At 36.3% G+C, this 14,384-nt stretch overlaps 2 protein-coding genes across 2 annotated transcripts; both read left to right on the forward strand.

Annotated features, from left to right (window-relative positions):
- The first annotated feature begins 4 nt into the window (after window positions 1-4).
- Window positions 5-4,482, forward strand: Vang (Strabismus domain-containing protein Vang). Its single transcript, XM_076399145.1, has 2 exons — window positions 5-470; window positions 1,560-4,482. The coding sequence occupies exons 1-2, from the start codon at window positions 343-345 to the stop codon at window positions 3,100-3,102; spliced, it is 1,671 nt and encodes a 556-aa protein (XP_076255260.1). The 5' UTR covers window positions 5-342; the 3' UTR covers window positions 3,103-4,482.
- A 1,283-nt stretch (window positions 4,483-5,765) lies between these two features.
- On the forward strand, window positions 5,766-8,879 carry LOC143193198 (uncharacterized). The gene is made up of 2 exons (XM_076399227.1): window positions 5,766-6,958; window positions 8,508-8,879. The coding sequence occupies exons 1-2, from the start codon at window positions 5,823-5,825 to the stop codon at window positions 8,761-8,763; spliced, it is 1,392 nt and encodes a 463-aa protein (XP_076255342.1). The 5' UTR covers window positions 5,766-5,822; the 3' UTR covers window positions 8,764-8,879.
- Window positions 8,880-14,384: the final 5,505 nt, after the last annotated feature.

The raw sequence follows: 14,384 nt of genomic DNA on the forward strand, positions 1-14,384 counted from the left end.
TGACATTGACACTGACAGCACGGACAGTTGGTTACATTGACCGGCGATGCAGTTAAAACGGTAGCCATATCTTTCTTATCCTAATTATTTTTTAAAAATGTATAATTTACCGTTTTATATTGAAAGTGTAGTTAAAAATGTGTAACGCAATCGCGGTTCTATTACCTCAGGGAGTGAAGTTACTAGACCATTTGTTATCTAGTATTTTAGGAGATGATTAGATTGTTTACATCATGTCAATACACACCACAAAGTCATTGAACTTGAAAATTAACGAGTATTAAAGAATTTTCGCAACTGATTGTGGCAGTGTAGACCTATGAGGTAGACGGGAAGATTTTTATGGGTAATGAAACTGTTACCATCATGGAGACTGAATCAGTAAAGTCTGAAAACAGTTCAAGATCTAGGAGGTCTCGAAGTCACAGGGATAGAAATAATTTTAGGCAGCATTCACATAGAAGTACAAGGTGAGTTGTTTATTTTTAATTATTTGGGTTAATGGGGCTATTCTTTTGTTTATTTTAATTGGAATAAGACTTTTATTGTGGATAGAGTGTAAGGTTTCCAACTATACTTTCTAACATATCTTACTTTATTTTGAATATATTTTGCATAAAAATCAAATATGCAAAATTATTTTATTTCCAATCTCTATTATGGAGAAAGTATCTAGTCCATTTTAGTTCTAGTGACAATATTTCTGCAACATTTTGCATATAGTTGATTTTATTTACAGTTAACAATTCTTATTTTTATTTATTTTTGATGTAATTCCTTGGTTTATTTTGCTTCTTCAACATTATTATTGGATCAAAGCCATCATTGCCATCATAAATCAGGTATAAATAGAGACTGAATTATTTGAATGTTAAACGGTAAAGTAGTGCCAGATAAGTTAAGTTTATATGTGGGATCAAATTATCATATTGGAATGGATTTCAGTTAAGATAGAAAGCGATTGAAGCTTTTCTACTAATACAGTATTACTTATACTGTAAATTAAATTGTCAATCTGATTTACTTTTTTTTTGCATTAGAAAACATTAGACAAGATGAGTTCCATATCTTGTAGAAAATATTCCTTTTCCATATGACTATTTTATAAGTTCATATTTTTAATGTCTACTTTATATCATTGGTTTCTTTGATCAAAAGCCACAGAGTATAAGAATATATTTAAAGTTAAACTCTGCAAGTAGCTTGTACTACACATTACACATTAATGAAATAATTATTAACACTATACACGTGCTGAAATTTGTTAATAAAATGGTGAATGCGACATGGTGTAATAATTGCTGGGCCATATAATATTATTAGATTATTGATTCTTATTAAAAGGGAATCCGAAGTTTTCGCTTCTCATATTAATATATATACATATATGTAGTGTTTTTCTGTGGTCCCTTCAAAATAAATTGTGGAAGGCATACATTTTTCTTCCATATCTTTTTTTTTTCTATTTTCAAAAAGTTGATAATCCAAGTAGTGTGTCGTATTTTTTTTTATATATTTTGCGAAATTTAGCATCAATGTAATAAATTTTTCTCGTTTAGGAGCAGTAAAAGTAGAAAAAACGACGACATGGCCCCATTCCAAACTGCAGTGACACTAACTCCCGACAATCGCGATGGACAGGAAGTTATTGAAGTTCAGATTTTACCTCAAGACGACAATTGGGGTGAAAATACGACGGCAATCACGGGAAACACTTCGGAACAGTCGCAATCCACGGAAGATGTCAGTAACTGGCCTGGGGAACCAGACACGGGAATCGGGTTTATGTGTCAGAGATACGTGGGTGCGGTAATTACCTATGTGCTCTCAACGGTAGCCTTCCTTAGTCCCCTAGCAATGGTGGTCTTTCCGAAATTGGGATTTTTCCCGGCCCTATCAAACCGCCTGGGTCTCGCGGATGGAGACAGGCTGCTGGCCTGTGGTGCCGAGTGTAAAGGTCAGCTCGTTTCTTTGGCATTTAAAATGGCGATCCTAGCCATAGGAGCCTGGGCGGTGTTTTTGAGGAAACCTCATGCGACTCTGCCGAGATTCTTCATGTTCAGGGCTGGTGTTTTGGTTTTCGTTCTGGTGTGTAGTTTCTCGTATTGGTTGTTTTACATAGTACAAGTAACTGAGACTGCCAGGGCAGCTACGACTCCCGAGGAAACGGTCGACTACAAGGCATTGGTCGCCTATGCTTTAAGTCTGACTGATACTTTATTGTTCATTCACTATTTAGCTGTAGTTTTAGTGGAAATTAGACACCTTCAGCCGCTGTACTATATAAAAATCGTCCGAAGTCCTGACGGCGCGAGCAAAGCGTATGGCATAGGGCAGCTGAGTATTCAAAGAGCAGCTGTATGGGTTTTGGAGAAGTATTACACAGAATTTCCTATCTATAATCCGTATTTAGAACGTATTCCCGTTTCGAAGTCGAGGAAAACTTCGACGAGTTTTAAATTTTATGAGGTGGATGGTGTTAATAACACACCGATGCAGCAGTCGCAGTCTAGAGCTATGTTGGCGGCTCACGCTCGTAGACGTGATTCTAGCCACAATGAGCGGTTCTACGAAGAGCATGAGTATGAACGCAGAGTGAGAAAACGCAGGGCCAGGCTTGTAACAGCCGCAGAGGAGGCCTTCACTCACATCCGACGTTTACACCACGACCAAGTTTCCGCGATTCCCATGGATCCGCACGAAGCTGCACAGGCTATCTTCCCGTCTATGGCGCGCGCACTGCAGAAATACCTTCGCATAACGCGGCAACAACCCCGCCATACCGTCGACTCTATCCTCGGCCACCTGGCGCATTGCTTGAGCAACGATTTGACACCTCGCGCGTTCCTTGAACAATTCTTAATCACTGAACCCGTTTTGCAAAACGACAAAGAGCAAAAGGAAGTGCAAACTTGGGCGCTTATATGTGAAGAACTACTCACAAGGCCTATCACGGACGGCATCTCTTTCCAGCTGCGACAGAATGACGTCTCACTATTGTGTGTCATTAAAAAACTCCCTCACTTCAACGTCACCGAGGAAGTCGTCGATCCCAAAAGCAACAAGTTTGTTTTAAGACTCAACTCCGAGACGTCTGTATGACCATTGTATACGTCTTTGGACCGACTGATTTAGCCTAGAGTTCTTCATGATAGAGAAAAGCGTTTACGTTTTCTTCTTCCCATATTACAGCATGCAGTATATCCAGAGCCGATTTATGGCGATCTATGACGTTCGGAAATCGTCGGCTTTTGATGGGTGGTGTCTATTTTCTAACAAATTAATTTTAACATTTATGTAATAACTAAAGCAAAAGAAAAATTAAGTTTGCTTAACTTCATACTTCATTTTAAATTTATAATTGGCAAACATGTCGTTTATATATTTCTTATCTAACGCTAAATAATTTAAATAAGGTGTGATGACGGCTCCAGAGATTAAACACTACCTGTCAAGAGTTTATTTCCGGCGCCGTAATGAATTACTGTATTGCTAGTTGCGGCAACTTAGGAAATTTCCGTCTCAAATATCTCCTTCTCAACTACGATCTCAATATTTACTTAATTTTAAAAACTGAATCTCTACCACTATGGAAATGTCTCGGAACTTATATATTTGGAGTACATTTCGACAATCTTTTAATCTTCTTTACATTCCTTAGTAACTAAATTTTAGATTATACGCGTCAAAAATAATTGGAACCCGATTTTTGACATATCAGTGAAATTAACGATCGATGGGAAATTGCAAAATTATTTGTTAGGATACGTTTCTCGTCGACAGTTTTTAGATTAGAAATTTTCATAGAAGAATAATATCGTGTACTTATACTAAATGTTTGACCAAAGAATTGGATTGAAACAGTCAAATAATGTGCCTGTAAACTGTAAACTTATCAGTAAGGATCTTTTTTAGTTGATTAAGGTAAGCGCACCGTTCTCGCTGATGTGAATGATGAAGCCTTCTGTTTGGAACTGTGTTGTCGCCGACGTCATGTGATATTCTTTTATTTAATGCTCAATTTTTATATTTCCTTATTTCATTAATTTATTTTATCATTTTCGTTTTGCAACGATGCACAAATATTTATAGGAATCTCTACGAATACGGTTGTAATACTCATAATCCAGTACAATTTTTGAGGCAAATAAAGGACGTTATATATTTTAGGAGGAAAATTGATAAAATAGTTTTAGGATATATCGTTGTAAATATAGTTAATCGAGTATTCCAGGGCGATGTTCATTGCCGCACAATTAAATGAAAGAGGTTGAAAAATCCCGTGCAATTGTTTTTCAATATATTGCCTAGATGTATATATCGATACATTCGATAATATATTGTGTATTATATATATTGATTATGGAATCATACTAGTATTAATATACATTTTTTGTAACTTTTTATAAAAAGTTTTAACATTGTAACTATGTAAGATATTTGTATTGAATTCCTTTAAAAAAAATAAATTTATCCTTCTGATGTTCATTTGTTTTTGTGCCCGTCACAGTACGTTTATTGTATTTTTATTTTATTTGTGGACAATATAGAATAGTTTTGAACGCAAAAATGAATGTGTACACTTCCAAATCTCTAATTTTGTAGGATGATAATATAACAACTTTGATTTACAATGTATGCTCAAAAAAAAAGTATTCTTTATTTTTCAGCAGTGATGCATGCAATTATATAAAATGTTTTAATTTAAAATTGCTATATCACACTGGCATTGAAATGATCAATCAGCTCTGTATGTGTTATATAGGGTTGAGAGAAAAGTAACGTCGCTTTTTCCTAATAGATAGTTTTAAAGTCGTGTATCTAGTAGAACCTTAAAATTAAAGTCAAGCTGTAGCGCATTTGAAAAGTAATATCCATAGAGCATTTTCGATATACAAGTAATGTGATTCGTTTACTCAGTCAATAGTTATTCCAATTTGAAAACTGTTATTTCAGATATTTATGAATTTATATAAATTTGTATGAATAAATTCTTTTTGAGAAACATATAGCTTTTTTCTCAATTCATTATATAAGCCTAATTCCTTTTTAAATTTTTGGTATTATTTTTAATTAGATATTTTGAATACGTGATTTCTTGTTGCTTATAAATATTTCCGATTATTTTAAAGTGTGTATGTATAAAAACTAAACAGGGACTCAGACTCTCGGTCAGATTTCTGCTACTATTTCATCTTGGCCCGGTGATTTTGTATTCTTCAGTTTCCTCCATACAATCTGTAATTCTATATTTATCTTTTCTCTACCATCCCTTTCCTCTCTAATAAGTAGGTAAGTTTTTTTGTGCATGTTTGAATTACTTTGTCCCGCGTACAACATTTCTTGTAGTGTTGATTAGTGTAATATATGGCCGTTTGGCGCATCCACCAAATAGTCCATAAACTTTTTTTATGTATTTTTAAAAAAAATTTGTTTAACTTTCTATCGCAATAAGATAATGTATGAGACAAAATAAATAAGAGTGAGATAGACCAAATAAGGTTGTCGTTACTTTTAGAACCTGGTTTTATCTAATTGTCTACTTTATTTAATTGTCTAATAAAAGTCATTCTAAATAGGAAAGTTAGGATGTTTTATATCAAAAAGTTAAAAACTTTTATTACTTTTGCTTATCTAAATAGTAACGTTATGGGATTTTTATTAATCAGTCCGAGTTCTCACCGTTCAAATTACTATTTTCATCCGCTATTTACTTCTACAAACAGATAAGTAAATGATAAGTTAACATACTTGGCTCATATCTTTATTAATTTTTCATAAAGATAAAATTATTTGCCAATATTATAGTGTCACCGTTAGGCATGATGTTTCTGCGTTTATTTTCATTTATATTTCTATTGTATTTTCGCGGAATTTTCGCCAACGATTTGCTTTGTTCTAACGGAACGGTGTCCGGCAAGTGTTTGTGCGTCAAAGTCACCAATCGCGAAACCCAACTTCCCTCCACCCGGGTGGATTGCAGCGGATTGGACTTGAAGATCTTTCCTAGTTCGTTTCAATTCCCCGACGATCTGTACGACCTGCATTTCCTGGATCTGACTTTGAACGAAATCGAGGTCTTGCACTATCCTTCCCAAGCTCCATCAACTATCCGCCATCTGACCTTGGCGTACAACAAGATAAACTCCATCGCAGTTCAATTCTTCGATGATTTCACCAACTTGCGGCATTTAGACCTTAGTCACAATGACATCAGCTCCTTCGAGGATAGCGCAGTATTCTCCCAGCTTTACGAGCTGGCGTATTTGGATCTCAGTTTCAACAACATCAAGGATCTTCCCAATTCCGCCTTCGAGTCGGCGCCGTTGAGATACCTGGATTTGAGTTACAATAATCTCGGTTTATTTCTGACTTTGTCCAAGGATGTATTTAGCACGACGTTGGGAGTCAGCGCCAACATCACGCACTTGAAGCTCAACAACTTGGAGTTGAACGATTTGCATCCCGAATATTTTAAGTCATTCAATTCGCTGAAGCACCTGGAGATTATGGATAATAAATTCAACGATATACCTCCTGTTCCCTACTCAGTGGAGCACCTAGATATCTCCGGAAATAATATCAGTTATTTGTCCGCGAGGTATCTCAACTACCATTCGCTCAAGGTCCTTCGAGCTAGTCGGATGCCCAGTTTGACATCCATACACCATTATGCTTTCTACAATTTACCGGCCCTGGAGAAGTTGGTCGTCACGGATTGTCCGTACTTAACGGAGTTCACCGAGCTGGCCTTCGGACTGGCCTCGAAGGCCTTAACCACACGTCTCAAGTCGTTGATTTTGGCCAGAAACGGAATCACCAGTCTGAATGCGACTTACAAGTATATATTCAGGCACTTGAACGAGGTGGATCTGCTATACAATCCGTTGAAGTGCGATTGCGATCTGCTTTGGTTGCAGGAATTCGATAAGGAACTGTTCAATGGTAGAGAGATAAGGTGAGATCATTTAATATGTTGTTTAATAAGTTTTTTTCCTTCAATTATAGAGTACGTCTTTTTAACATTGTCAAAACTAAACTATTTTTTATTATCTGAACGTTCAGCAATCGTATTAATGTTAGAAAACGTAATAAAAATACGCAGTGTCCATTGTAAAAGTTTTTTTCATGTTTTTCAACGCTAATTTATTAATTGTAATTTTTAAACATTGATCAATGATATATTTATTGGTTCTGATCGCTGACCTTTTACTACTATCTGGTAAGACCATAATTTCGTTATTACAGAACTATATAATATTTCCAAAAGGTCTGTCAATCTGCTTGACATGCGCACTAAAATTGATTTTTGATGCGTTGCCAGTTCTTGTAAATTACATGTATCAATTAATTTTGGTTTATATTCAGTTATTACTTATAAAATGAAAAATTAATTAATAAACTCGGCCCATACAACAGTATATGTAAAACATCGTTTAAATCAATTTAGGAAAATATAAGTAATAGTTTTAAACTCGATATAAACAACCCGGTGATAGTAGAGATTCTGCTGATTGGATTACACTACAGCGATGTTAACAAAATGTAGTATCTGATTGGTTAAATGAGCGCATGCGCAATTAACTAAAATTAATAATATATCAATTTAGTTTAATTAACGATTAAATTTAACGATATTGTGTGTCTCCGAAAACAATTCATGGCAATGCGATTAAAATTATCAATATTTTAGGACAAGTAGTGGAACTGAAGGTAGGAAAACTTATCTCAAATTAAATTGATGCCAAATACAGTATATTTCAATATCAATTTCAAGTAACAGCATCAATATCTTCAATAATCCACATTTATTTAGTATAAATGTATTTCCCTTGCGTTTGTTTTTTTTTCACATCACCTATGTGCTGTAAGTGTTCCTTGTATATCTAGATTCTTCTCTTGTAACTTTATTTTTGATCTAATAGTATCTATGCACAGTTTATACTTCAAACATATACAATATTGTCTGCAACATTATCTAGGTGCATATAAAGATACAGGCACAGGTTCCTTAAATAGTCTTTTTTTATAAATCGATTCTGTTTATTTTGAGTGGATCTCCAATTAATGATTTTACCCTGTTAAAGCAGCGCGTGACAAACAATTCCTTTCAAATCTGAGGAAGCACTTTGCGTCACTTTCCTTCGTGTCTATGCGAGCTGTGTAACAGTCTGTGAGGCTTCATCACATAAAGTATCTATATCTGTTCACATCAAGAAGGTGTTAGTGTTGGTTTATTTAACACTAGAAGACTTTTGTCAGTGAGTTACATCTAAATTCATTATTACAATAAATTCAGATGATTATTGGAACTTTTTAAACTAGCTGAATGTAAAAATTCGTGAAAACCTGGTCCTGGTTTGTATATAGAGATAAACCATACATTGTAGATAGAAAAACACGATTTAGTCAGAATAATTTAATTTATTTCGAATGACGAAATCTCCTGAATAACTTTGCGTGTTTAGTTTATTAAGGCTTGATTATAATTTTGTTTATCCTTTCAGATGTGCTTCACCGTCAGGTCTTCGTGGCAAGAAGATATTGAGTTTACAGGAAAAGGATTTGATACAATGCTATCCCGCGATATATGGGAAGTCTTCCCACAGGGTCGTGATAGCGTTACTGATGATCGTCATAGTGTTCCTTATTGGGTTAATATTTTATCTAGTCAAGTATCCCAGGTCGTGGTTGGACCCCAAACACATAGGCATCAGTCCTCAGTCGCCGTACAGCATCGCTCCCCAGGAGGAACGCCATTAGAAATAGTTTATTCTTCAGCTTATTACGTTATATTTTATACTTTTTCAATACTCTTTAAATACGCGTTATATTTTGATAAAAGTTGTGCTTTTCTTTTAATAAAGGGTTACATATGATTTTGATTGAACCGTGTTTCGAAGTCGGCGTTATGAAAACTGTACTAAACTACTAGTACAACCATGTAGCTGTTACGAAATAACTGTTTTCGGGACGAAGATAAACTTTATTTACATCTATGCTCTTTTAAACACTTTTGTATAGCTTCGATACATATTAATGCGCCCTCTACTAGTTCTTCTTCTTCTTTTTTTACACTGGCTTTTGTATCGATATAAATAATATATTTAATAGTAGCTTGGTAATAGATTTAATATAACGATAATGCATCTGCCCAATAAAACAACCGATATACGTCATCGAAAATTATCATGTCAGCACGTCGCAATGTTGCCGCAACAAATTTGACTTTTGGTTTACCACGTACGCCGGTTTATAATCTCTAATTAACAGATTTTGTAAACATTTTGTAGATATTTCCGTTCAACCGTTCAGTTAAACAGCCTAAACATATAAAATTCGTTTGAAACTCAGAGCGAATTGTTCTTTCTCATTTAATTCTAGTTAAAATAGATACACTGTTGCCTAATGCGTCGTAACACGTAACCGAATCAGTCTGCAAAATTTTATTTGGGTTGGTACTGTTGGGCCATGTTACCAAATGTCTGCGGAATTGTTCAAAACATTAGTGACGATAATTAGACGTTAAAAACAGGCTAACGCTGCAAACCACAAACCACAAACCAAAGGTCGATATGGCAACGTACTAGGGAAGTATGTACTGTATTATTGAAGGAATTTATTACAAATAAAAAGATACATAAAGATGTAACTATCGGTAGATCATTGTTGATGAAGTATTTTTAACTATAGAATAAGAAATAACTTATGGATTTTAAATTATAATAATATGGCGGATGCGCTAGTACTTATAATTTAATTTATTATTAGTTTTATATTAGTTTCTTTGGTAGAAGACGGTTTTTCTTTCTTGTATTGATGCACTTAAAATATTTCTCGGGCTAATCGTTCGCCATTCCAATAACCAATTCGCCAGCTGGTCGACATGCTGGGAGTTTAGCACCGCGTCACCGCTAACCTCCCCCTTTTTCTGGCTGAAATGACCTCATCCGTCGTGTCGTAACTCAAGTTCGCGAATGAATTGTTAGTTTCACTATCTGTGATATCGCCGGGCCCTCGTGCCTAATAAAGGCTTCCCAAATTCCCAAGGATCCCCAAATTTAATGCATTAGCAGGAGCGATCCACGAGTCAACTGTGAGGCGGTTTCGGTTTAGTGTATTGGTAAGTCTAGAGGCAGTCCCACATAACCCGGTCCAACTTATCACTCCGGGGCAAGTCTCCGCGAACAGATATGCGTCATGTTTTCACCGCCTGGTTTTAGGCCAGAACAAAAAAAAAAGAAGTAGCGACCCACAGGGAGTTTCGGTTTAGTTTAAGCATATCTAATGTAAGATGTAATCAATAAAGAAAGCAAAGCGTGTATTTTGCCTAGTTCTGGTTAAAAGTAGAGAACGTGGATTACTTTTAAGCTCCGACATAATTTTTTCGGATTCTTCGCCGTTTAGTCGGTCGATTAGCGATCGATGCGTGCGACACGACGCGAATTGAGTTGCACAAGGCCGATTCGTGGTCGTTTTGCGCCAGAAACCGATACCGGCCCGCTACGATTATCGAACGGGTCGTTAGGCACGGCCGGCTCCGATTTCGGCTCGCCTGTCAGGGCTCATCTCCGATGCTCTTTTGTTGCCGAATTATCGCGGGTAACCCGATCCGCGTCTAGATGACGAACAAAACGAAAAATCGGCGATTTCACGCTGCCGTTGCTCGGTATCTCGGGTATCGCGACCGCAAATCCCGGTCCGTACTTCGGTCAGGACGATTTTACGCCTTGTTAAGACGTCAGCGGTATCGGTTTAATGCCGCTTACGTTGGATGGCTTCATATGCCCCATGTTCGGCCGTGGCCGTGGTGCCTTAAATGTTCTCTCGGTCTCCCAGTCGGCTCAGTCACGGGTATTGGCTTTAGATCTGAATCAGTTCTGTAAAAAGTTATCTATTGTATAAGATTATTTGCCCCGAATCAGCGTAATGTTTCGTCAAGTTAAATAGTGTCTCAAAATTTACGCACTTTTTCCGGTGATCGGAATTATTCTCCTAACACCCTTTGACTTATTTTATGGGATAATTGAAAAAGATCAATGCTAAATAACTCCACAACTATCTATGTATATTGACGAACCTTAACACTGCATAAAAATCTCAATTATGTTTATGTAAAATGGTTCAAAACAGTGTGGGCCATTTGCTTGTTGTTGCCATTTGATTTTATACGTATTGTCCATCTTTCAAGTAACTTATGGATGCCATTTGCCATTTATGAATTTGGCTTTCGAAGTCACCATTTTTGAATTTTCGGAACCACGTAACCACCGTAAATTTCTACCAGTAAATGATGACTTTCTTCAAACAACAGTTTTCCGGCTCGAAACTAAGCTCTAACTTTTCTAAGAAGTATAAATCTATGACGGTATTTTTTTTAAATATAACGTTTACAGCTTTGAAGCTTGATGTCGGTAGAATAAAATGACATATGTATCACATCATAACATTGTATATTTAAGCCTAGCGATATCTGTTAGAAAAACCGGTAATGACTTTCCGGTACACCTGGTAGCTCTATTCTATAATCCATCCTATAAAACAACTAATGAACGTCATATAAATTCATGACCTCATTCATGTCGCAATGTTGTCGCATCAACTTTACTTGAACATATAACGTATATAATGATACAAAAATAATATTGCCGAATATAATGTATTTAAACATTACAGTACATCTAATGCATATGTTATCGAAGGTTTTAAACTACACTTAAATTTCCTTTTTTATTATATTTGCATTTATGAGGCAGCGTTCTAGGCTCCTTTTTATGTATCAGTATACCCTGGACGCCTAAACTACCATTCTGGTCATTCTACCATCTAGTCATCTAGTCATTTTCATATCACTGTATTTCTCCTTATTTATTTTGGTTACTAGCTATTTACATATTTTTTGATAAAATTTTACAGATTATCTCTATATCTATATCTTCTGATGTAATAATTGTATTTCCTTAATGCTTTGTCATATTATCTGTAAATCAGTTAGCATCCATTATTTCCTCATACATTCTAACCAAATGCCCATGATTCATCCAAACCAAAGGTGTTAAACCAAATATTGTAGAGAACACTTCTTTGCATATATCCAAACAGTTCTTGCTTGTACATCTTTCTAGGCTTGCATGTCTATTGTAGCTATTCTTTGCCATAAAGTGGTAGTAAAAAAGGTGTACATTTTGATATAGATCACAATTATTTAAAATAATTTACTCTTCAAAAAGGTATCTGCAAAGCTTAATTTATGTTTTGCAAGTCTTATTGTTTTTCTTTATATACATGCTTTGTTGATACATTAGTTGATATCAACTGAAGGTTACTCCATGTTCTATAACAGATGATTTTCAGTCTACTCGGATGACTGTCAATGTGTTTCATTCATTGTCACATATCGACGTAAAAATTAGGTTTTATTACATTTGAAAATCTTCAAACACTGCTCCGAATCACCAACTCGTTGTTTTTGGTTCAAAGTAAGCTCGCGTAGCACCCACTTTACACAGAGCTTTCTCATGCCCAAATATTCGTGAATAATATGATGTAGACGTTCAGTTGATATCTTGAGAGTGTCCGCTATTTCATTCAATTTCAATTTACGGCCATTCAAAATCATTTTGGGGATTTTAAAAATATTTTCGTCGGTAACAACCTTTTTTATGCGTGCACTGCGTTCACCGTCTTCCGTGCTCATTTCACCACGTCTGAACTTAGCATACCAATCCTTGATGGTTGATTTTCCTGGGGCAGTATCCGGAAACTCGGCATCAAGCCAAGTTTTTGCTTCAATCAATCAATTTTTTCCCTTCAAAAAGCAATATTTTATCAGCACGCGAAATTCCTTTTTGTCCATTTTTTTACAATAACAAAATTTGCTTCACTCAAATTGCTTTTTTCTAGTAATTTGTAGGAATGTTCATCTGGTTGGTCGGTCGATCGAAATGTATGGCTGTCGTTACGATTGTTTGTCCGAACACTTACTACTATTTTTGGAAGGAAGTTGCACGAGAACTAAAAGCACTGGTTGAAGAAATACTTGTTTATTTTAACACTGATTGATACATGTGGTCGGCGGGAGAATGGACAGGATATGAGGTTAAGGTAAAGGAAGTACGATAGCGCTGTGGAAGTGGTACTGTTAGAAGGGGGTAGAGAAAAGAAAAGAGAGCGAAACGTTGTCGGGATGGTCTTTTATAGCCTGGAACTGCATAGTACCAATCCACCATCGTTGCCAACCTTTGAACTTGTTGTTGGTGAATGCGTAGTGGCCTAAAGGGTCGTGGTGGTCGCCACAAATTTAAATCTAGTAGCGCCACCTATGTGTCAGGCCGGGGACTTTTCAATTAACCTGTTATGTTATTAGCAACTCTGGCATTAAACACGAAGGATCAAATTTGTACCCTTAATATGCCAACAGAGATTAACTACCACAGCAACACATTAAACACTAGCGGCACTGAAAGTGATGACAACGATCACATTTACTGATACACATTCGAAACAAACCCAACTGATCGCAATTGGAGCCATAAGGTACAATGAATGGGATTTAAATCCGGCCTGTGCGAGGGTAACGTCGATTTCACGGCTTGTTAAAACACCGCTGACAACAGATTAGCATTTTAATCCCAATCAAATAAACCCGGCCGAACGGACTACAACGATAATTGTAACAAAACATGGATCCCGTTCAATGGACACGAAAAAGAACGGGGAGAAAAAAACGGGCGAGGGTGAAACCGTTCTCTATCGCGCGGGGCGGTGGCGGTAGAGGGCGCGCGGAGCAATCGATATTTGCTTTAAAAAAGCATTAGATTAATCCAGGGTCACGCTGTAATCTTTGCATTAAGCTTTTCGGGGATGTTTTTTGGCGCTATGAACAAGGGGATTTGTTTGTAATGCATCGCGCGAGGGGGTCGTCCCGCTTCCCGAGCGAGGGTGCGTCATACTTAAAAACAATTTTGCGCGATACTTCCGCTCGCGAGTGTCAGGTTTCCAGCTTAAGAGGTGACTCGGGAGGCTTCGTAAATTAACCGACAGCTAACATTGTAATCGGGGATCGATTACACTATGTGACAACTTTTTTTTGTTCTATAACATTATAACACTTCAACTGAAAAGTCCCCGGCTTGACAAATAGATGGCGCTACTAGAATTACATCCATATGTTTTTTAGTTAGCCCTAAACCTCAAAAGATGCGTGTATAAATTGACAGCTGTCGGATCATTAGTTTGTGAATTATAGCATTTTGAGTGAAGCAACTTCTGTTATTGTGAAAAAAATGGATAAAAAAGGATAATAAATGGATATACATACACAATACCTGATAGGTTAGAGTTATAATCTCTTATCACTATTGCTATCAGGAATTTTGCATACG

Source organism: Rhynchophorus ferrugineus, unplaced genomic scaffold (genome assembly GCF_030347505.1).
Source record: "Rhynchophorus ferrugineus isolate W39M unplaced genomic scaffold, kcgeb_rfMv2 rfM1, whole genome shotgun sequence".
Classification (NCBI taxonomy): domain Eukaryota; kingdom Metazoa; phylum Arthropoda; class Insecta; order Coleoptera; family Curculionidae; genus Rhynchophorus; species Rhynchophorus ferrugineus.

Bases quoted from the DNA above. Each gene is read 5' to 3' on its own strand.
- Vang (XM_076399145.1), top strand. From the start codon at position 343: ATGGGTAATGAAACTGTTACCATCATGGAGACTGAATCAGTAAAGTCT. The intron at 471-1,559 runs GTGAGTTGTTTA...TTTCTCGTTTAG, and splicing joins CATTCACATAGAAGTACAAG to GAGCAGTAAAAGTAGAAAAA.
- LOC143193198 (XM_076399227.1), top strand. From the start codon at position 5,823: ATGATGTTTCTGCGTTTATTTTCATTTATATTTCTATTGTATTTTCGC. The intron at 6,959-8,507 runs GTGAGATCATTT...TTATCCTTTCAG, and splicing joins TTCAATGGTAGAGAGATAAG to ATGTGCTTCACCGTCAGGTC.